General features: G+C 45.3%; 1 protein-coding gene across 6 annotated transcripts in view; it reads left to right on the top strand.

Annotated features, from left to right (window-relative positions):
- Positions 1–22,290, top strand: part of ADCK1 (aarF domain containing kinase 1) — a 135,255-nt gene that overhangs the window by 38,549 nt on the left and 74,416 nt on the right. For 3 of the 6 annotated variants that reach the window (XM_048854311.2, XM_048854313.2, XM_075129802.1), the window contains 2 exons: positions 14,046–14,291; positions 21,368–21,571. In XM_048854311.2, coding sequence (XP_048710268.2) covers positions 14,046–14,291; positions 21,368–21,571 — 450 coding nt within the window. The remainder of the gene's footprint in view (positions 1–14,045; positions 14,292–21,367; positions 21,572–22,290) is intronic. The other 3 variants (XM_048854312.2, XM_048854314.2, XM_075129803.1) reach the window with 1 other exon arrangement.

The following is a 22,290-nucleotide window of genomic DNA, read 5'->3' on the forward strand; positions in this document are numbered from 1 at the left end:
AGCTTCCTTTCCCTTTGCTGGGCTGGCTCTGCAGAGCTAGCAGAAGCAAGAAGCTGGGGAAACTTACTTACTTTTGTCATTGATGTCAGCAACTCTGATGCTGGGCAAGGAACAACTCTGCTGTGGAAGAAGGAGCCTTTTTTTTTTTTTTAAACATAGTTGCTTTTAAAAGTAGGATTGTACTTCAGTGGTCACAACTTCCTTACTGCCACTGGCACCAGTGCCACTTACCACTAAGACACAATGCTATAACTATAGCTACAATTTTGTAAAATGGCAGTCTGATCCCATTGTTGTCTCTCCTGGCCCCCTACTTAATCTAATGTAATCTGACTGTGGCATTTCTAACATACTCATGTCTGTAGTATCTGGGCACCCTGGTAACGAATGTATTGAAAGCAGAAGATGGGGAACAGGATGCTATTTCTGAAACATTTCCGAAAGCTCAGAGCTTCCCCTAAGGAGGAGACAATAATAGGGGAAAGGAATTTGTTCCCCCCTCCAGTTTGGTAAATGAGCATTTAATTGGGACATTGAGAGCTCCAGCATGACCACTCTGGAAGCCTTAGGTTGGCCTTCTGGCTTTCAGCTGCTGAGGCAGTGGCAGGTGTGCTGAATGCCATCGGCATGACTGGGCGGCTGGAGCTGTTGGAGCCTGTTTGCTGCATTAGCCTCACTGATGGAGTTACTTGCTGGGAGAGGGGATGTTACATAAAAGAGAGCGCTGTCTTTAAAGGCCTAATTGTCTGACATTGACTGATTTATTTGAGGTCAGTCATGAGGGAAGGTTCTCCTATAACTTAGTAACTGGATAAAAGATCGGAAACAAACGGTACAAATGAATTGTTGTTTTCACAGTGGGGAGAGGTAAATAGTGGGATCCCCAAGGATCTGTACTGGGACTTATGCTCTTCAGCTTATTCATAAATGATCTGGAAAAGGGGGATAAACAGTGCGGTGACAAAGGTTACAGATGATACGAAATTGACTCAGGATAGCTAAGTCCAAAGCAGACTGTGAAGAGTTACAAAGAAATCTTACAAAACTGGGTAAGAAAATGACAGATGAAATTCAGTGTTGATAAATGCAAAGTAATGTACATTGGAATACATAATCCCAACTATACATACAAAATGATGGGGTCTAAATTAGCCATTACCACTCAAGAAAGAGATGTTGGAGTCATCATGAATAGTTCTCTGAAAACATCTGCTTGATGTGCAGCAGCAATTCAAAAAGCGAACAGAATGTTAGGAACCATTAGGAAAGGGATAGATACTAAAACAGAAAATATCTTAATGCCACTATATAAATCCATGGTACGCCCATGAATACTGTGTGAATACTTGTGATGTTCTGGTCTCCCCAACTCAAAAAAAGATCCACTGGAATTGGAAAAGGTGCAGAGAAGGGCAACAAAAATGATTAAGGCTATGGAACATCTTCCGTGTGAGCAGAGATTAAAAAGACTGGGACTGTTCAGTTTGGAAAAGAGATGACTGAGGGGGGATATGGTTGAGGCCTATAAAATCATGACGGGTGTGGAGAAAGTTAATAAAGAAATGTTATTTACCCCTTCACGTAACAGGAATTGCCCAATGAAATAAACAGGCAGCAGGTTTAAAACAAACAAAAGGAAATACTTCACACAAGGCACAGTTAACCTGTGGACCTTGTTGCTGGCGTTGTTGTGGAGGCCAGAAGTACAACTGGATTCAAGAAAGAATGAGATAAATTCCTAGAGGCTAGGTCTATTAGTGGCTGCTAGCTGAGACAATCAGGGACGCAACCCTGTGCTCTGGGTGTCCCTAAACCTCTGACTGCTAGAAGTTGGAACTGGATGACAGGGAATGGATCACTTGATAAATTGCCCTTTTCTGTTCACTCCCTCTGAAGCACCTGGCACTGGCCACTGTCGGAAGACAGAATACTGGGCTAGATGGACCATTGGTCTGACCTAGTATGGCCGTTCTTATGACAGACAGCTGGTAGGGTGGGATTAGACTGATGGGAAGGTAAGAAAGGTGATGATGTCAGCCTGGATTCTTCTGTGCAGGTGAAATTGATGTGACAGTTCCTTCCCTCCAGCAGCAGCACCTGAGTAGGCAGTTTTCCTGATCACCATGCTTACATGCTAATGGGTACAGAGCACTGGCCACCTTTGGTCCAGATCTTGCTCCCATCACATCACAAGAACCTTTAGATCCTCCCCTTCTCACAAGCAAATATGCATTGTTGTCCCCTCCTCTAGAGGATGTTGGGAAAAAGGTCCTGACTTCACACTGGTGCATCAAGCTGTAGCGTCCTTGAGCATGTATATTTCAGCAGTGCCTGCCACCCTTTTCCTTGGTGTTTTTAAGGCTGTAGAGAAATAGGACACTGGAGAAGTGTTTGGTGAAAGGTTTTCACCTAATCCTAGTGCAGTGGAGGGTTGGGGATCCTCCCAGTTAAAGGCAAAACTTCCATTGACTTCATTGATAACAGGAGCAAGACTGTAATGCTCACAGTTGGTGTATTCTTACTGCCCCATGTTAGTATGGCTGCCTGTGTAGTAAGATTTTTTCCTACACACTAGAAAGTCATGGGTTTGTCTCCCACGCCAGAGCCTGTACCCAACCCAGATGCTGACTGCTTTGCAATGCTAGGGAAGGTGCCATCCTGCAGAGGAGATGTTAAACTTACTAGTCTTTTCTCTGAATCTCTGGGGTATGGTTGTCCAAGTGGAAATTAAGAATCCCCCACAATACCTCTCTCTCTCTCAAAAAGAAAAGAGTGTAGAGGATAAGCGATTTGGGACATCTGGAGTATGAAAAGCATTGTATAAAGCTCCACTGTGTTCTCTCCCACCTCAGCAGCATGCATGTTCGATGTAGACAAAGGAAGGACTCAATCTAGATTACTGGCTAGCTGGATCAGGGGGAAAGTCAATGGGACCTGGGCTCCTAAGTGTCCAAGTCACTTCTGAAAATGGGACATAAGGTTCTAAGTCATTAGGGACTCTTGAAGATGTTACCTGCAGTCAGTTACAGGTGCTGTCGGAGGGCAGCTTCAGACATCATTGCAAGTGCTCAACATTTGCTGCACTAGTGAGGTTGCCTTGATTTTGAGAATAGAAAATACCATGAAATCAAATTAAGTGTGGTAAATGCTAAATAGACACAGTGGTTGCTACTAAATATCTGTCCACCTGCTTACAGCAGGTTTAGCTCAGTCCATTTGAGCATAGTTTTCATAGAGTTGCCAGTCTGGGCATCTGGGTGTGACTATGGATACAGTTTTGAGCATCTGTAAAGAGGTGCTCATACTTTCATCATATCAGCTGAGCTCATGTTGATCAGGAACAAAGTTGCATATCAGCAAAGAAATGTTCTGAGTCCTTTAGCTTCCAAGGTGGCAGCATTGCAGTCCTACAGAGGCCCAGAAGAAGCCAGTTGTCGACTGTAATCCATCCCATTCCAACCACTTTCTTTATTAGCATATTCAATGCCATCAAAAGATACTTAAAAATACTGACAAATTGGAGGGATTTCAGAGAAGAGCAACCAATTGATCAGAATGCTGGAGGGACTGATTTACAAGGAGGATTAAAAAAACTGTGTGTAACTCAGCTGAGCAGTGATTAAGTGGGGAACATGATGATTTATTTACACATCGCCATAAATGTGCATGGTGCTTAGCATGAATACAATGATTCTACCCTGAAGAGCTTACAGTCAAAGGGCTTAATCTTGAGCTCTTTATTCAGCTTTTACTCAGTCCTTTCTCCCATTGACTTCAGTGGGAATATTGTCAGAGTGAGGATTTTGGAGATTGAGCCTAAATTAACTCATAACCTAACTTAATGTGTGAAGATAACAGACCTCCGGGTGAGGTCACTTTGATACAACTTTAAAGGATGTATACACCAAGGAAAGAAGAATTATTTAGGATGGTAGCTAGGAACAATGGGATGAAAGTGAGAAAGGGGAAATGCAAGCGGAATATCTCAGTGTGGATTGATCAGGCTGTGGAATTGTCTCCTAAGGCAAGTGGTGGAAACCTCATCACTTGAGTGATGTTATTCATCCAAAGCCTTGAAGAATAGATTGGAGGGAGCAATCCTACCTTGGTCTTTGGGAGCTGGACTAGATGGGATTTGATAGGAATTTTTCCATCTCTTAAGTTCTTCGATTCTATGAAAGTATTGAGTAAAGAAATATCTGTCTCCAGATCATTGGTGGCTTGTGAGCTGTTGGCTCTCTTCCCTATGGAAAGTCTTATTTTATATTCTGTTGCTGTCTCATTACTAGCTTCAGCCTGGGTCTTCCCTTCTGTGCATGTGATGCCTGGATTTGCATCTTCTTCCACTTGTTCTGTGAGCCCTCTGCACTCTGACCCATCTGCCTATCTTGAATCTAGCTCTCGGTTACATGAGGACCTCCAGCTGTTGTAGGCTTCTTCTCAGAGTGAAATCTTCCTTCTTGGTGAAGAAACTCCATACCCCACATCTTGGATTCCACTCTCACCCTCCTTCACGTTGCTCCCAGGGACAGGAATCTTCAGTATTGAGAAGATTTTCTTAATATTTAACCTAAAGTTTCCTGTACTTTAATTTCACCCCTCCCCTCCTTCCTAGATCTCTGTACCAGCCTATACAATCCCTCTCACTCCTTGGTGTCTAGACTTTTCAGGCATCTAGAGGCTGTTAAGTCCCCCTCTAATCTTCAGATGGGTCAGGTGTCATATATTTAGTGTAAATCCAGAAGCCCTTCCTCAGTTTTTAATCCATCCTGGCTCAGACAGTACACCCCCGGCTTCTGATTCGCCTGCTCGTGCTTTTACTCTTTGTCCTGTCTGTCACTCCAGCTCCTTCATTCTTTTTGTTGTCTCAGTTCTCTCCAGCTTGTGTACATCTCCCTGGTCCTGAGGGGCTCTTTCCAGTAGAAAGTGTGTCCCTAATGCCTTTCTACCCTATGACGTGATGCCTCCATGTATGCAGCCACAAACTAAAGGCTGGTTTGGCAGCCGTCTTCCACTGCACCTCATGTCTAATCTGCTCCCCCCAGTAATGACCCAACACTAGCTCTGCTTTCCCCATGTCTCCCCACCCTTAAATATCTGTTTGGGGCAATTTCCCCTCAGATCCATTTGCTACATGTGTCCAGTTTTTTAGTTCCACATTCTCTTGTTGTTTTCTGACCTTTCCAGGTCCCACTGTTATTTCTGCAGGCACTGGCAGCACCTCCCAATTTAGGAGCATCTGTGAATTTAATTAACTTTTTGATTAGCCCCTTTCTCCCATATTATCATTAAAGATGGCAAATGATAATGATAACACTGCTCTCTGGGGCACCCCTCCAGATATCTGACCTCCGCTCAATACGAGGCTGTTTCCTGTGCCCCTTTGTTTACAGTCTTTCTGCCTGTTTCCATTCCCATCCTCCTGCTCTTATCCAAGCCAAGTTGAATTAATTTTGCTCGGAAGATTTTGAGAGATGCTGTGTCAAATTCATTTTCATTTCACCTGCCTTGGAACAGGAGCCGCAGGCGCTGAGATCAATGGATCGAAACACGTGTCTGATTTCATTGCAGCTTCCGTGAATGCCCCTGTGTCCTCTACAGTCATGCTGTTGTGTTACTTCTTATAGGGATACTCCACAGTGAATCATGAAACAGATCTCCAGGCACCCCAGTCCCACTATGACTAAAGGGCACTAGAGGCACAATTGGAAGCACACCGGTGTCGCAAATGGCTGTGCTACACCAGGCCTCTAGACGTGCATATGCTTGTACCAATAGGCCTGGCACTGTCATCTGCTGGTCTAGTTTGAGCTCATCCTAATGTGGAAATCCCATTGCTATCCATGCACATGGATATGGCCCTTGTAGAATCCTGTGAGATTCTGATGTATCTTCAGTGGTAGGTGGGGGCGCTCAGCACCTTGCAGGATTGGATCATTAGCCAATATTCATATCTTGGCTTGCAGAATTGAATCATTTATGCACAGGACCCCAGCGCACAATCATAGGAACTGAAGTGGTCAAATGTCCTGCTCCCTCATTCTTTCTGAGAGGACTCCCCTTGAGGTTGAAATCAGCTTTAGGGAGCAAAGGCAGTAACTTGGTGTCTGTGCCTTTAAAAGACAGTTATTGGAACAGATTGGTCCTTTCACCTGTGTGCCTGTACTGTCCTCTTCCTTCTAACTGAAAAAGAAGCTGGAAGAAGTGATGATGATGAGCCAAATTCTGCCCTCACTTGAGGCCTGTTGGGCAAGGTGTTCCATTTCCTGGGAGATGAAGGCACCCAACAGCTTGCAGAACTGGGCTCTCCTATCACTCTGTTCCCAACGACTTTGATGAGTTACACTGACAGGAGAGCAGAATTTGGCAGTTTATTTCCCGGTGTTAAAATAAGCCCTTGAGTTACAAAAACTAAATGAAATGTAAAAAAATCTCATTTGCTTTTACTTTTTGCATCTGTCTCCGCTTGGGGCATGGAAGCTATCCTGGTCAGTTTCACTTCGTTTTCCTCCTCAAGTTCCCTTCTAGGTTCCTAGACTCATGGCTGTTGGGTGTGGGTTCCCCAGGCTGCAAGAGAAGCTTTACATTTTAATAACACAATGCTGTTTTGTAAATTTTTCTCTCTTTAACCAAATCTATAGTTTCTTCAATTAATGTAGGCTGTGGTGGGTCAAGCTATATTATTGACAATAAATCGTGTGGTGGAATATAAAACAAGGGTCATTTTAACCATAGAATCATAAAAGTTAGAAACAGAAATCTCCTATGAGATGATTCTGGCTGGTGCAGGATGGTCCTTTATTGTACAATTCCTGGTCTTTTGTTGAGCCGAGTGAGGTGAGAGTGAGACGGTGGGGATTTAGAAGATAAAGCACCAGACTAGGGAACAGAGGATTTGAGTTCTAGTCCCACTTCTGCCATTAACTCACCATGTGTGACCTTGTGCAAGTCCCTTCCCTCCTCTGTACTCTAGTTTCCCTCTCAGTAAAATAGGAGAAAGGACCCCCCTTTGTACAGTGCTTTGAGATCTACAGATGAAACGTGCTATAGAAGTGCTAAGTATTTTTATTGCTAAGTATCCCAAATGATGGGGCTTGCACTGCTTCCCTTGGAAGTCTCCTCCACAGACTGATAGACTATAGCAGCCAGGGGGTCTCTCCACACTTGGAGGAGAGGTCATCAGCCTTTGATTGTTTGCTGTGCTGCAGTTTCAGTTGATAAGAAATGCACTGCTACAGACTAGGGACCGAGCAGCGAGGCAGCAGTTCTGCAGAAAAGGACCTAGGGGTTACAGTGGACGAGAAGCTGGATATGAGTCAACAGTGTGCCCTTGTTGCCAAGAAGGCTAACAGCATTTTGGGCTGTATAAGTAGGAGCATTGCCAGCAGATCGAGGGTTGTGATCATTCCCCTCTATTCGACATTGGTGAGGCCTCCTCTGGAGTACTGTGTCCAGTTTTGGGCCCCACACTACAAGAAGGATGTGGAAAAATTGGAAAGAGTCCAGCGGAGGGCAACAAAAATGATTAGGGGGCTGGAGCACATGACTTATGAGGAGAGGCTGAGGGGACTGGGATTAATTAGTCAGCAGAAGAGAAGAATGAGGAGGGATTTGATAGCTGCTTTCATCTACCTGAAAGGGGGTTCCAGACTAGACTGGATCTAGACTGTTCTCAGTGGTAGCAGATGACCGAACAAGGAGTAATGGTCTCAAGTTGCAGTGGGGGAGATTTAGGTTGGATATTAGGAAAAACTTTTTCACTAGAGGGTGGTGAAGCACTGGAATGGGTTACCTAGGGACGTGGTGGAACCTCTTTCCTTAGAGGTTTTTAAGGTCAGGCTTGACAAAGCCCTGTCTGGGATGATTTAGTTGGGGATTGGTCCTGCTTTGAGCAGGGGGTTGGACTAGTTGAACTCCTGAGGTCCCTTCCAACCCTGATATTCTGTGATTCACCTTGTGGCTTCCTATACGTTGAATGAACATTCATTTAAAGATTTCCTTAAGCTTGAGTCTGTGTGAGCAGAAGGTTTAGCATCTTCTATTCTTCTTCCTCCCCATATTGCTTCCCTGTATGTGTCTGAGTCAGATCTGCTGACTCTATTGATCAGAATTTTTACTCCTGTCAGCCTAGTAGGAACCAATGTGGCTGTGGGCTAGTGAGCTGGTTACTGTTCTGCCGTATGTGTTGTCAGCTACTTAGGCAGCTAATGTGCCAATCCTGCTGAGTGCCCTCAGCTACCACTGAACATAAGCTCATGTCTCACAGGGCTGTGTAATATACTGGGTATGTGTGTAGGAGTGAGTGATTAATGTAGCCTGCTAGTAGCTGGGCCGTGCAGCGTATAAGGGACCCTCTGCTAGTGCTGGCTTAAAGAAGTTCTTCTTTTACTTCTTGTGGTAGAGGCCTAAGTTTCTGGAAATGACCAAACTTGGTTCTAGTCTCAGATCCCGCAGGGGATGTGTGAATTATCTAGTAGTTGTGTCTGTTTGTAGCATCAAACTCGTTTCATTTGGGCCATGAGTTTCTGCTGCAGAATCCTCATTATTGGGGATGATGATGTGATGCAGAAAGGACCCAGCTTGACTCTCAGATCCCAGATTCAATTTGTGGTGCTTGAATTTGAAAAGCTCTTCTTTGATTTGGAAACAGAGCCAGTTTGATCTGGAATCGTTATCAGGAGAAAATAAATATGGAATCCACTGCCTCACTGTGCTTTGGTATCCAGCCTTTCCGAGGAGGCCTGAACAGAAGAGTCCGTTGCATTTTATAGGTGGTTAAAGGGGAAACAGCTTCTCCCCTCACTTTGATCCTCCCTCTTAACAGCCCAATTGATAACTAATAGCAATGCAGCCGCTTGTATTAGCTATTTACCCAAAATTGAGCTGGCTAATGAAAATGTTTCTAATTAATATGAGGCAGATGAAAACTCATTACAGCAAGGTCATTGGTAATGAGAGATTATCAGAGCGCAAATGAGCAAGCTTGGAGCAAAATGAAGATGGAGCATGAGCCAGGGAATCAGTACCAGCTGTACATGCACCGAACTGCAAGGAAGGGATGGAGTCCAGCAAGGTGGCTGGTGGTTATGTGAGAGCTTTGCTGCAGTTACCATCAAGTGCCACTTCCTCCCACCTCTCCTGGTTCTGCAGAGGATTTGATTAGCTGGAGAGGTGGGCCTGAGCCGCAAAGTTAGGATTCCCAGGACCAGTACAAATGTCTCCGGAATCCAAACGGGGGGGTTAGGTCAGGCCCCTCTCTAGTCAGTGCGGTTGGTTGTTACAGGTTTGCGAGTTTCAGAGGTGGTGTGAATCTGGGTGTCAGCGTGGTGTGAGGCTAAGTGAGCTGTAGCTCACGAAAGCTCATGCTCAAATAAATTGGTTAGTCTCTAAGGTGCCACAAGTACTCCTTTTCTTTTTGCGAATACAGACTAACACGGCTGTTACTCTGAAACCTGTACCATAGGTGTCAGTTCCAGTGTCTGCATGTTCATGTGAGTTCAGGGCTCAGTTTGTGTGCGTGTGAGCTTGAGTGTCGACGTGCATTTGTACGTGTGTGAGTTTGGGCGTCTGTGTGCACCCTTGACTTTGGGCCTACATGGGAAAAATCTTTTCAAAGTAGATTATTGCTTGCCTTTGTTTCAGCTGCATGTGGGCTATGTATTGTATTGGTGATAAAATGATCCAGCCCCGGCACCAGTTTTTAACTGTTTGGCAGTAAATTCCACAGGGTGATTATGTGCTGTCTGAAGAAAATAGATCCTTTAATTTGCCCTAAATTCACAGGTCATTCTGGTTTAATTGACTCCTGTCATGTATATAAATTGAACAGATTTGTGAGCATCCATTCTCTGAATCTTTTTAATCTCTGCTAGGGCTTCTTTAAGTATTAGAGGGGTAGCCATGTTAGTCTGTATCCACAAGAAGTGGGTTTTTTACTCACAAAAGCTTATGCCCAAATAAATCTGTTAGTCTTTAAGGTGCCACCGGACTCCTCGTTGTTTTTTAAGGGCTTCTTTAAGTTAATGCAGCCCTAACTGGACACAGAGCACCAAATGTTCTCAGTGTTGTGTCATTGTAATACGTTCTGTGTTTTCTATCCCTTGTTTTTAATGCACCCAAACACCTTATTTGCTCTAACTGCAGCTGTATCCTAAGCAAACAACTTTACTGATCTGAATTCCACCTGCCACTGCACTGCCTGATCTCCCAGTGTGTTTGAATCCACCTGAACTTCCTCACAACCTTCTGTAATTTGTATTCACCCAAACTACACAGGACTGTTCTGTGGCTTTACCACCCATATGCATTGTGTAGCCCCGTCACCAGCTTCCTGACTCTAAGAGGTGAGGAAGAGAAAGGGACCAGGGCCAGACCACTTCCACACCACCTCTGGAATGGCTAGTGCTGCTAGTGTCACTGACTCACCCACACCTAGAGCTCATGACCCTGGGAGTCCGTCTGCCCCCCGCAAAGGTGAGAGGGGTTTCTAGGCTATCTCCTCCTGTCCATCCCTGCATATTAGCCGCTGGGATCTGGTTCTTGGCATTATCATCAGACTTCACCAACTGGGTGCCAAAGTTCTGTATCTAATTTGTGGCCTCCATTACTATAGAGCATTCACAAAAAATAATAAGCTTCACAACCTCCCTGTGAAGTAGGTCAGCAGCATTATCCCCATTTTATACACACACAAACTGAGGCCTAGAGAGATCAATAAGTCATTTACCCAAGGTCGCGCAGTAAGTCCGTAGCAGAGGCAGGAACAGAACTGAGATCTCTTGAATCCCACTTCAGTGTCTTAGCCATAAAACTTTCCCTCCTCCTCCTCCTAATTCTCCTCTTCCAAATAATTTAGAAACACATGAAATGGAACACAGAAGCTGCCAGAGTGGATAAGGCCACAACCTAGTCTGCTGTCCTGTCAACAACCATGGCCAGTACCAGATGTTTCAGAGAAAGCTGTAAAGCCCCCTCGTGGATAATTATGCAATAATGTGCCAATAGGGGGAAGTTTTCTTGATCCCATTCAGTTAGAAGTTGACTTATCCCCTGATAAATAAAGATTAAAGCAAATTTATTCATTTTTATTCTGTCTAATATAAGTGCAGATGTTCTTGTGACTATGGGGCTAATGATATGGACTGCCTTTGTAAAGTGCTTTGAGATCTGCAGATGAAAAACACTATATAAGACCTAGGTATTATTATTATTTTCAGATTGAATAAATATATAAAGTCTTCTTAATCTTGCTAAACTCTTGGCCTTGGTAGCCTGTGGCAGGGAGTTCTATAGTTTAAGTATGTATTGTGGTTGGTTTTTTTTTCTTAAAAAAGCTTTAAATTTTTTGCCATTTTATTTCATTGAATGCCCCTTTGTTTGTTGTATCATGAGAGGATAAATAGAAGCGATGGATGTACCTTCTCTATACCAATCATTATTTTATATAACTCCTTCCTGTCCACTCTTTTGCGTCTCCTCTCTAAACTAAACTGTTTTTGTATAGAAGTTTTTCTTAGGCCTTTAATAATTTGTGCTGTCCTTCTCTGGACCTTTTTCTGTTTCTGCTCTATCCTTTTTGAGATGGGATGACCAGCAGGGAAAACATTAGTCAAGGTGAGGATCTATCTAATGGCATTATGATATTTTTAGTATTGTTCTCTATCCCTTTTTTAATACAACCTAACAGCTCGTTTGCTTTTTTGAGTGCCATTGCTCATTGAGCAGGTATTTTCATTGAGCTCTCCACAATGATGCACACAGGTCTTTAGTGGTTACTTTAATTTAGAACCCATCAATGCGTATGAGTAGTACAAATTGTTCCTTCCAATGTGCATAACCTTGGGCTTGTCTACACTGAATTTCATCTGTCACCATGTTGCTTATTCACCTGGCTTTGTTAGGTACTTCTGGAATTCCTGACAGTTTTTTCTGTTCTTGAATAACCCCAGTAATGTTGTATCAGCCGGAAATGTTGCCACCACACTGTTCATCCCTTTGCCAGTTCATTGGCAAATACAATGAACACCAGCATTAGTGTGTACTTAGTGGGGTAGGTACTCCACTGTTAACCTTTGGCAATGCTGTACATTTACCATTTATTTCTACGCTTTGTTTTCTGTCTCTTAGGTAGGTCTACACTGGAAAAAGGAGAGGTGTTAGCATTCGCTACTTTGGATTAAAATAGCAGTGAAGATACAGCAACTTGGGTTAGCAGGTTGTGTATAAGCCTTTAGGCCAGTCTGGTGTTGAACTCGTGTTGTTAATCTGAATTACGAGCCAAGTTGCTGTGTCTTCACTGCCATTTTAACCCTGGTTAGCTAGTGCTAACACTTTTTTTGCAATATAGATGTACAGTTAGCTGTGTCTACGCTAGTTTCTCCTCTCCAAATCTTCCAGTGTTGCTACCACTGATTCAGCTTCAGTGGGGCAGCAACAGTGGAAGTGCTAGTGTAGACAGGGCTCCTGTGGTCACTAGCATTTACATTGCCACGTTGTCTGACTCTGCTCAGAGCAGGTTTAAAATGAGGTAGTGGTAAAAACACCAATGGCTGCGGGAACCTTGTCGCAACTAGAGATCCCACCTTTGTAACCATTGGTAGAGTTGAATTGGGGTATAGCAAAGCTGAGAATTTTTGGGGGGATGGGGAATAGATTAACGCAGACAAGGCAATAGCCAGTTTCTGATCCATTACCTTGTTTGTTTGTTTGTTTGTTTCTTACTAGTAACAACTTACTTTTCATAATAGCTGTTTGTGAAGGACTTCATTGAAGGCTATTTGAAAGTTCAAATAGATATCTTCCCTTTCTTCTTTATTTATTCCTGTGTTAACAGGCTCAGGGAATTCTAGTATGTGGAGATTAGAGAGGAATGATTTTTTTCCTTCCCCAAATCCATGCCGGTTTGTCTCAGTCATATCACATTCAGCTAGGTGATTTATGTAGCTCACTCTATAACTATTGTTTTAACTAATTTACCTGGTATAGAAGTAAGGTCAACTGGGCTATAAGTTCCAGGATCACTCTTGGATCCTTTTTTAAAGACAGGTTACCCTCCAGTTGTCGAGTAAAAGAGCTGATTTTAATGAGAGCTGGTGTATTTTGTTAGCAGCTCATCCACTTTTAAAATTCCGTCACAATTCTTGGTGCCTTACACAATGGAAATGCTGCAGTTGTTCCATCAACTTCCTCTTTTGGCACCTCACTGTGTGCAAGTGCCTTATCTGTATTACCTGAAAAGAATCGTTCTGGGGTAGTTCTCTCCCCAACATCCTCCCTCCACTTTTGGTTGCCCAGTGGACCCACCAATTTGCTCACAGGCTTCCAGTTTCTGATACTGTTATTTAAACATTAATATCTATACCAGTGCCTAGAGGTGCCAGTCAGGATCAGGAATTTGTGGTGACTTGTATTTATCTTTGGCTATTTGGCTCCTTCAGATTCCCTCCTAGCTCTCCTAATTCCATCACTCATTTTGCCAGCTATAGCTTAGGCACCTGCTATGGTTTATGCATCTTCCTATGGTTTTTATTTGGGCTGGATTACCCTTTTTAAAGGATCCTTGTTTTATATGAGGAATGTCCCTGAAACTTGCCATTTAACCCTGCTGCTTTTTCTTGTCTTCCCTTGCTTTCTTTTGTGTTTGGAGGGATGCAGACCTGGGATTCTGCCTAGATAATCTAATGGTCCCTCCTGGCCAGAAACACCATGAAATCAAGTTTGTGTTGAAGTATTTTAATTTTCTGACGTGACCTTTTAGGTTCTTTCTAACTCAATTTCTTGCCTTTAAAAGTTAACTAGCACTGATCCCATTTCAGACATCTCACTGTTAGATTTTGTGTGATCTGAGGAGCTGCTGTTCACTACGACTCTCTGGGTAAATTTTTTCAAACGAGCTTAAGTGATTTAAGAGCATAAGTCTCCCTGAAACTCAGTGGGTCATGTAAATACTTCTGAAAATGTTACCTTCTCTCTCTGCTTGCTGAGTCTAGTGCTTAAGCCATGAGGAGCTTCCACTCAACACTTGGGTGTTATTTCTTTTCTTTCAGCCTTTTATGAAGGGCCATATCAAAATCACTTTGAAAATCCAAGTCAGTTCACTTTACCCTGCATTGGGGCCAATCCATGTGTGTCTGATGCGGGCACTATGGGGCACACGGAAAACTCATCCTGCTGAATCTGAGGGAGGGAGAGAAAAAGAGAGACTCAGAGATGAGAGTGCAGAGAGAGAAGAACACACACACACGCGGGGAGACATTTGTGCTGAAGCACTGTCCAAATGCGGTTTAATCTTGGTGAGTCTCAGCATTTGAAATGCATAATTTCCCTGCTCACCGCCTACTGTATGTTTTGTATGACTGCACACGCCCCTGTCTAGCCACCTGCCCCTTTCCCAAATCTTCTCCCTCCTTTCAAGCCAACTGGGAAGCCCTTCTGTATTAGGCCAGCTCTATCCTCTGCAGAGCACATCACAACCACCTCCTCCCTTACAGCCAGCAGAATGCTTTCTGCTTTGTCAAACCCACCCAGAGCACTGAGCATAGGTTCAGAGGCAGGACTGGCACCAATGTTCTGTTTCTGATGGGTTTGGTGACCCCTCTGGAGGACTTTAGCCACCTGTTGCTCGAAAAGGGTTCTCTCTCAAATCACCTTCTCTCACAAGCTAAGTTGTGCGTTGGCTTACTGATGGGAAGCCAGGCCAAGGTGAGGAGCTCTGCATTCAGTTCTGAACATGGTGAGGATGGTACTCATTTTTATGTCTTATGGTAGTCCCATAGTCTGGGCCCAGCTCCTGGGAAAGTTCTGTCTCCTGCAGTCACGAGCCTACCCCACTGGTTGAAAGCATCACTGTTCTAGTGCAACGTTGCTGTTGTAGGAGATGATGGTTGCAGAGGGACGGAAGAATTCTCAGGTAGTGAGGGCCAGTCCCATGGATGTCTCTGAGTATTGGACAGAGACTTTGAACTGGACTCTGCATTTAGGGCCTGAAGTCAATGGAAAAGCTCCCACCAACTTTTGTGTTGCAGGAGCAGGGGTGTAATTGGGTGCCAGTGCAGAAACCCCAGGTTATTTTAATGTTTGTGGCAACCTGTGTTTCTGAGTGGGCCTGAGGTGTTGAACACATGGGTCAAGTTGACCAGGTCTGTGTCTGATAGGATCAGAAATAAACTTCTGGCTGCTGGCAGATATACATGGGCATTTTATGCCACTTTGGTTATTTGAACATACAATAGCATTGAGGAGTCCAAAAATGCCCTTGCTAGTGGGGATGTTGTAGAGGAAGCAGATTCTTAGCAGTGTTTCCCTATTCCTGCCAACAACATCTCATTCTTACCAAGGATCAGCTTTCGTCGGCTTCAATTGGGTGCTGGTTTGGGCAGGCACTGAGAGCTGGTGGATGCTGCTGCTTGTGTTTGATGTAAAGGAGGGGTGGAGCTGAGTGTTGTCTTTGTTCTGCTGGCATTTCAGCCCATGTCTCACCAGCTGTCCCAAAGGCTACAGTTAGATATTCACTAATATTAGAAAGAGAGAGAACTGAGCCACGGGGACTCTGCAGGTGAGGGCTTTGGAGGGGCAGTTGCCCATGACAACCCTCTAGGTTGGGTCTTGGAGGAACTACCTGTGCCATTTCAGGGCATTTCTATTTAAATCTTGCAGTTTCTTAGAGGTGGAGCAGAAGTGTCTGGTGATCAGTGGTATCGAATGCTGCAGAGGGGTCTAGCAGGATGTGTGTGGTGCTCTTCCCTTGTCTATAGTCAGGAGGAGATCATCCACCGGAGGAACAAGTGCCTTCTATGTCCCATACTCTGGTTTGAAGCCTGACTGGCAGCTATCCAGGATCCTGGCAGCTAACAGTGGATACTGGAGACCATTTTTTGCCAGCTTTTTCATTAGGTCGCTAAGAAAAGGGAAGTTTAGATAGTGGATGGTGGGTTCGTGAGGTCTCTACATCAAACTGGTCCCGTTAGCACTGATTGGACTATTGCCATATGTTTTATGGCTAATGGTAGATTCCCCTCATCATCAGTCTGTCTGTTAGTGGGGGTCCCAGATATACTGTACTTTCTTTCACCACCCAGGAAAGGCAGGGCCAGAGAACCAGACGGTGGCCCTGGGAGCCAATAGTGCTTCCATCAGTACTTCCAGCATAACAGGGCTAAATCTGTGGAAGGAGGAGAGTATTGTTTTGATTTTCTGCTGCTGCTCCTGGTGTCTTGAGAGCCCCTCTCAGATGTGGGTGCCTTTCTCTGAGCAGTAGGATGATAACTTCTCACAGTGCAAGGTGGTGTGTGCTGGAGTTAGTTGGAGTTTCCTAAGGGGTGGCAAAATTCTGCAGGGCATGCCTTTGCTGTCTCTGGGGCAGAGGAGAGGGGGGCTATCTTTACCTCCTCCACAGCAGGGGCACACATGTGCAGACATTCCTTGGATCTGGGTTGGGCTGCATTTTCTCTCAAGTTTTTTCTTCCTACTGTTTTTTGTCTCGGGTTGCCCAATAACCTTGGTGATCTGTGTGGGCAATGGGGCAAGAGAGGGGGCTTCGAGGCTAAAATATCAGATGGGAACAGGTGTGCCTCACTGATTCTCCCGTTCTTTTGCCTCTAGGATGGGTGGACATTTCTGTGAGTAAATGACTCCCAGCCTCAGTCCCGTGCTTCCTGTGCCAGCCTAGTGCTAGTGTCCTGTCCTGCTACACAGAAGACTTGGATTCTATTCCCAGCACCAATCCCTCACCCCCCTGGCCTGCCTAGTGCTTAGTGATGGTGAAGAGACTAGAGCCCTGCCCTGCTATACAAGAGACTGGGGTTCAGTCCCTAGCTCCAGTCTCTCCCTTTCTAGGCCAGCCTGATACATGAGGCTCTGCAGTGCCATGCAGGAGACTGGGTTTGATGCCCAGTGTCTTGTGTCAGTCCCTGCATCCTCCCGATGCTTAGTGCTCTGCAGAAAGCCATGCAGGAAGCTGTGGTTTGGCTCTCTCGCCTGGCAGGGGCTACAAGTTGTGTGGGGGCAGCATATTCCTGGTTCCCATTTTGTCTCTGTGAGCTCACAGGGCTCTGACCTGACCTTCTTCCCACATTGGAGATCCTAGAACACAAGTGGGGCTGGATGGGTTTAATTCAAACCGGCTGCCCCCAGCCTGCCCTTCCTCTCCCCTAGAATACAGGCGAACTCTGGGGAGCCGTAGACAGCAATTGCCTCCCACTGCCTTCACTGGCTGCTGGATTTTTTCTCCTCTGCTGGAGACCGTGTGTCGAGGACAATTATCCAAGCTGCATAAAAGCTGTTTTCCTATAATGGGCTGAACTCCTTGTACTGTGACAAACTGTCCAGCTGCTCTGGCTCCCTCCTGGTCTCTCTCATCCCTATTACTCCGTCTCTGCCTCTTTTGCTGTTTCTTTCTCTTTCATTCCTTCTGTTCCTCACTCCCTTTCTCTGCCTGTCTCCCTCGTCTCTCCCCATACACATACACACAAGGCAGAGGCAGGGGAACAGCCAGGTCAAGAACCTAGTTGCCACAACAAAAGAATCAAAGGAGTCCAATAAAATGTAGCACACTCTTACCTGTGACTGCAGCCCCGGCAACCTGAGCGTTTTGTGTATGTAAGTCTCAGGGCACTTTTTTGCTGTGGCAGGTGTGTGCACTTTTGTAGTTGGGTTACACTTGCAAAGGTGTGTGTGTGTGTGCGTGCGTGCACGCACGCACATGTAAGCTTATGTGTGTGTGTTGACACATCTATCTACCCGTCTGATCTATTTCGGGTTTTCTGGAGTGCCCAACACCATAGTATCTATGTGATTCATAGGTCTATGAGGTCTGCATACAGTACCCCTCATGTACCTCCTGAGTCTTCTGCTCTGCTCCATTCCCCTTCTGTTAAGTTATTGTTGTTTATAGTGAGAAATGCTTTGTCGTAGAAGAAGGTTTTGCAGGGTGCCCTGAAAGGAGTCAGACTCTGGATTGGTTTGACCTTCTCTAGCAGCTTGTTTCACAGCTGAATCCCCTTGATTGAGAGAGATTTGTCTCTGACTCCTGCATGCTTCCTCTGGCCTTGGTGAGGTGCATTGTCCCAAAGGAGAGATGCTATTACTGACGTAGCTGCGTGAGGGCTGGGAAGATCAGGACCAGGTGTTGAACTGGTATGGAAGTGGACTGGACGCCAGTGGAGGGATTGGAGCTCAGGGACAAAGCATTTACAGCAGTCCATCCCGTTGAGAGTGTCTCTGTGTGAGCACATGCTAGTTATTTTCAGAGAGTGGAAACTCATTTTGCAAAATGCTACCTGCACTGATCTGTCCTGGGGTGTTAAATGGTTGATGTCCTCTACCTCAACCTCCCCCAAGGATGTTTAACTTCTTGAGCCCCCTCCAGGCATTCTTGTTTCAGAGTCCCCTCACCTGCTGGCAAGGGGCTGGAGGATGTGCCCTGCTCTGTCTAAAGGGACCCTAGTGCTCTGCCAGGATACCAAGGAGTTTAGGGTCCAAATTTGTGCTCCCCGAGTGAGATACTGGATTCAGTTTTCAAGCTTGACTTGTCTGGAGTTGGCATTGAGGGGCTCTTGGTATCACAGGGAGGTCTCCCTGATCCACTATTCTGTTCTACGCAGGTTCTTATACCATGATAATTACTATAGCATCGGAGCGCTTTCCAGTAGCGCTAAGCAACCCGGTTAACTCTGTCATGTATGGTTCATTCTCTCTCAGCCTCACAAGAGGAGACTTGTGTGTGCAATATAGGGTTTGGGTTTGAGGGATGTTTTTTTTAAAGTAGTCACTGCTCTATGTTTATACAGGAGAAGGCTGGTCAAAGAAATATGTCTTGCACTTGAAGCAGAAGATGGTGAGGCTTGTGACGGTCTGTAGTTCCACAACCTCTGAGCAGCCCCTGAGAAAACTCCATCTCCAGCACAGACAAGCTTTATGGTCAAGAATTTCACTGTGCCAGAGAAGCAGAGTTGTTGAGCAATGGTCTTCATTCTGGAGCTTTATGTGATCTTTTACATATGCTGGGCCTGGGCCATGGAGCACCTTGAATCATAGAATCGTATGACTGAAAGGGACCTCGAGAGGTCTTCTAGTCCAGTCCCTTGCACTCATGGCAGGTCTAAGGATTATCTAGACCAGCGGTGTCCAATACGTTCACCACTAGCCAGATGTGGCTAATAGGCTATTGAATTGTGGCTAATGCATGTGGCTTTTTTATAATGTAGCTAATAAGAAAAATTCAAAACTACAAGTGTGGCTAGCATCGAATTTCTATTGGCCATGGCTGATCTAGACCATCCCTAATAGGTGTTTGTCTAACTTGCTCTTAAAAATCTCCAATGACAGAGACTCCGCAACCTCCCTAGGCAATTTTTTCCAGTACTTAACCATCCTGATAATTAGAAAGTTTTTCCTAATGTCCAACCTAAACTGCCCTTGCTGCAATTTAAGGCCATTGCTTCTTGTCCTATCCTCAGAGATTAAAGAGAACAATTTTTCTCCCTCTTCCTTGTAACAAGCTTTTATGTACTTGAAAACTGTTGAAGACTGAGAGCCAAGTCTGAGGACTGAATGTCCTGTATTGCAACTTACTGGATGTGAGACTGGATGTAAAATCCCACATTGTTGTATTCATTGATCAATAATTCATAATGCTATAAGCAGAGTATTCAAGCCAAGCACTTAAAAGTTAGGAAATGCAGAGTTTAGGTTGAAAGCTCAGCCTTAACTCTGCCCATTACTCCATTGTTTATGTTTTAATATATAGGGTATGTCTGCACTGCAGCTGGGAGGTGTAATTCCCAGCTCGGGTAGATATACACATATTAGCTCTGATCTAGCTAGCGGGCTAACAATAGCAGAGTGGCTCTGGTGGTAAGGGCAGTGGCTTGGGGTAGCTGCCCGAGTGCAATCCTGTCTGAGATCCTAGGTACAAGTCTGAACTACTGCCTTTGCCACTGTGGCCACACTGCTATTTTTAGCACATGAGCTCGATCACAGCTAGCATGTGTAAGTCTACACAAGCTGGGAATTATACTTCCCAGCTGAAATGCAGACATAGCCTATATGTTAAAACATAAGCAGTGGGTTAGTGAGCAGAGTAAAGGCTGAGCTTGCAATCTGAGCTCTGTATTTCCTACCTTTTTAGTGCTTGTTTTTGTTTTAAACTTTTGAAAGTTACGCTAATGCTATTTTTTTGCTGGTCATTTCTCCGGGTATTGTGAATATCTGAGTAACTGGGTGTGAACTGCTAGGAGCTGACGTTTGTGGCAATGTCACTGAAAAAGGGAGCTCACTCCAGAATTGCTTTTCTGTTTGGGATTTTGACTGACTGATGCTGTGAGGTATTAGCCACTTTCATGCAGATAGCAGAAAAGCATAGATTTGCATGGGTCTTTTTACTTGTAAATTTGCTGGAATTCTAATAATGTAGCAGGATAAAGTCAGTCACAGTTTATTACCTTCCTGAATGTTGAGTGTGCCTGTGCCCCAGACACGGAGCTTTCATAGTAATAGTGTAAGGCAGAATAAATCATGGCTATTAAAGGGTCAGGTGACTGGTACACTTCTGTGATACAGAGTCAAGGTCACCGGTTGAAATCCAGACCTGGCCAGTGGACTTTTACACTTGTTTGCGGTGTTGTTGTAGCCATCTAGTTTGAATTTGAGAGGTCTCCTAATTCCTAGTGTCCACTTCACTGAAACCACACTATAATTGGCATGAATAGACCCCTGGTGGCTGTCTGAGCAGAGAGGCAAGGACCGAACAGGCCCTGGAGAGCACCCTACCCCAGTGCATGGGGAAGGTCACAGTGGGTTGGTGGAACAGCACGAGCGCTAAGTTGGCTTTGCCACTGAACAGGTTGTAGCTATTCTGCTGCTAAATAGGATCCGGTTGCCAAGGAGCTGCCCATCAGCACCATTTACCCCGCTAAATTGACAGAAAATAACTTTGTGTTTTTGTTTTGCTGTGTCTTTAAATAGAATGTCTTCCTCTGAGGCAGTTTCTGTGCTGACACCCTCAGGATGGCATCTGTCTTCCCCCCACTTTACTCCACTGCACTCACACTGAGAACAGAGCCACACGTGTGTGCTTTAAATGGGAGAAATGGTCCTGACTTTTGCCTTACGCTGTGGCACGCCTCCCATTGGCTCTGTGTCAGTTCCTGTTCATCAGCAAACCCTGATCCCAGAATTTAGCTGACAATAGGTGATGCAGGTGCATCACCAAGGAAACAAACAAACAAAAGGCAGCTGCATTTGAAACCTAGGGGAGTAAAAGTGTGTGTGTAAGTGCGTGCAGGGGGGAGGGAGGGAGCGAAGATGGAGGGAGGAATAAGGAGCAAAGAGTTGGAGAAAGGGGCTGGCTGATGTTTTGATCTCTATGCAGGTACATCTGCGCTCTGCGGAACGCCTCCGGGACCTGTGCTGTGCCAACAGAGGCACCTTCATCAAAGTGGGACAGCATCTGGGGGCACTCGACTACCTTCTGCCTGAGGAATACACTCGCACCCTCAAGATACTACACAGCCAGGCCCCACAGAGCAGCATGCAGGAAATTGAACAAGTGATCCGTGAGGACCTGGGCAAAGAGGTATGAGGCACTGAAGCCCTCACTGGCCTGCCAGGCCAGCCAGCTGCAGCATGGCAACTCTGGGCCACTGGCCAGATGGAAACAGGAGCAATGAGCTGCTTGGTGATTTTCCTTCATAGATGGAAACATGACAAGGGAGTTCAGGACACCGGCCATGTGCTTTGGAAGACTTAGATGAAGAGAGACTGCTGTGGGAGTCATCTTATCCTAGCTCTGGGGCAAGTCTGGTATTTCCCACACATTGCTGGGTATGGCTGGCAAAGTCTAGTGAGAATTACAGGGAAGTGGGGAGAGGGTTGCCAGGCAGGAATGAGGGACATCAGCAGAACTGTACGTGCAAGGGTCCAGCACAAGAATAGCGAGGGGTGTTGGAGGTCAGGATTGAGGGCCATGAGTAGAGCTCTGGGGTTCCCCAGGATTGGAACCGGGGGTGTTGCAGTTGAGAAGCAAGATGCATTGGCAGATCTGTGTGTGGGCAGATAGCACTGCCTCTGGCTGTTCTCTACCATGTCTAGCTGGCACTGACAGCCCTTTACTTTCACAAGCCCCTAATTAACCCCAGATGAAAAAAATAAATAATTTCCTTTAATAACAGCATAAATCGCTTTTGCTGCTGACACTAAGGCAACAGAGTAGCAAAGGAAGCTGTGCCATTAACTCTTGGGGCCTGGGAGTGAAGTAACTGTGATATCCTGCGGCTTTTCAACTCCTCCCTCATG

This window comes from Caretta caretta, chromosome 6 (assembly GCF_965140235.1).
Source record: "Caretta caretta isolate rCarCar2 chromosome 6, rCarCar1.hap1, whole genome shotgun sequence".
In the NCBI taxonomy this organism is placed as follows: domain Eukaryota; kingdom Metazoa; phylum Chordata; order Testudines; family Cheloniidae; genus Caretta; species Caretta caretta.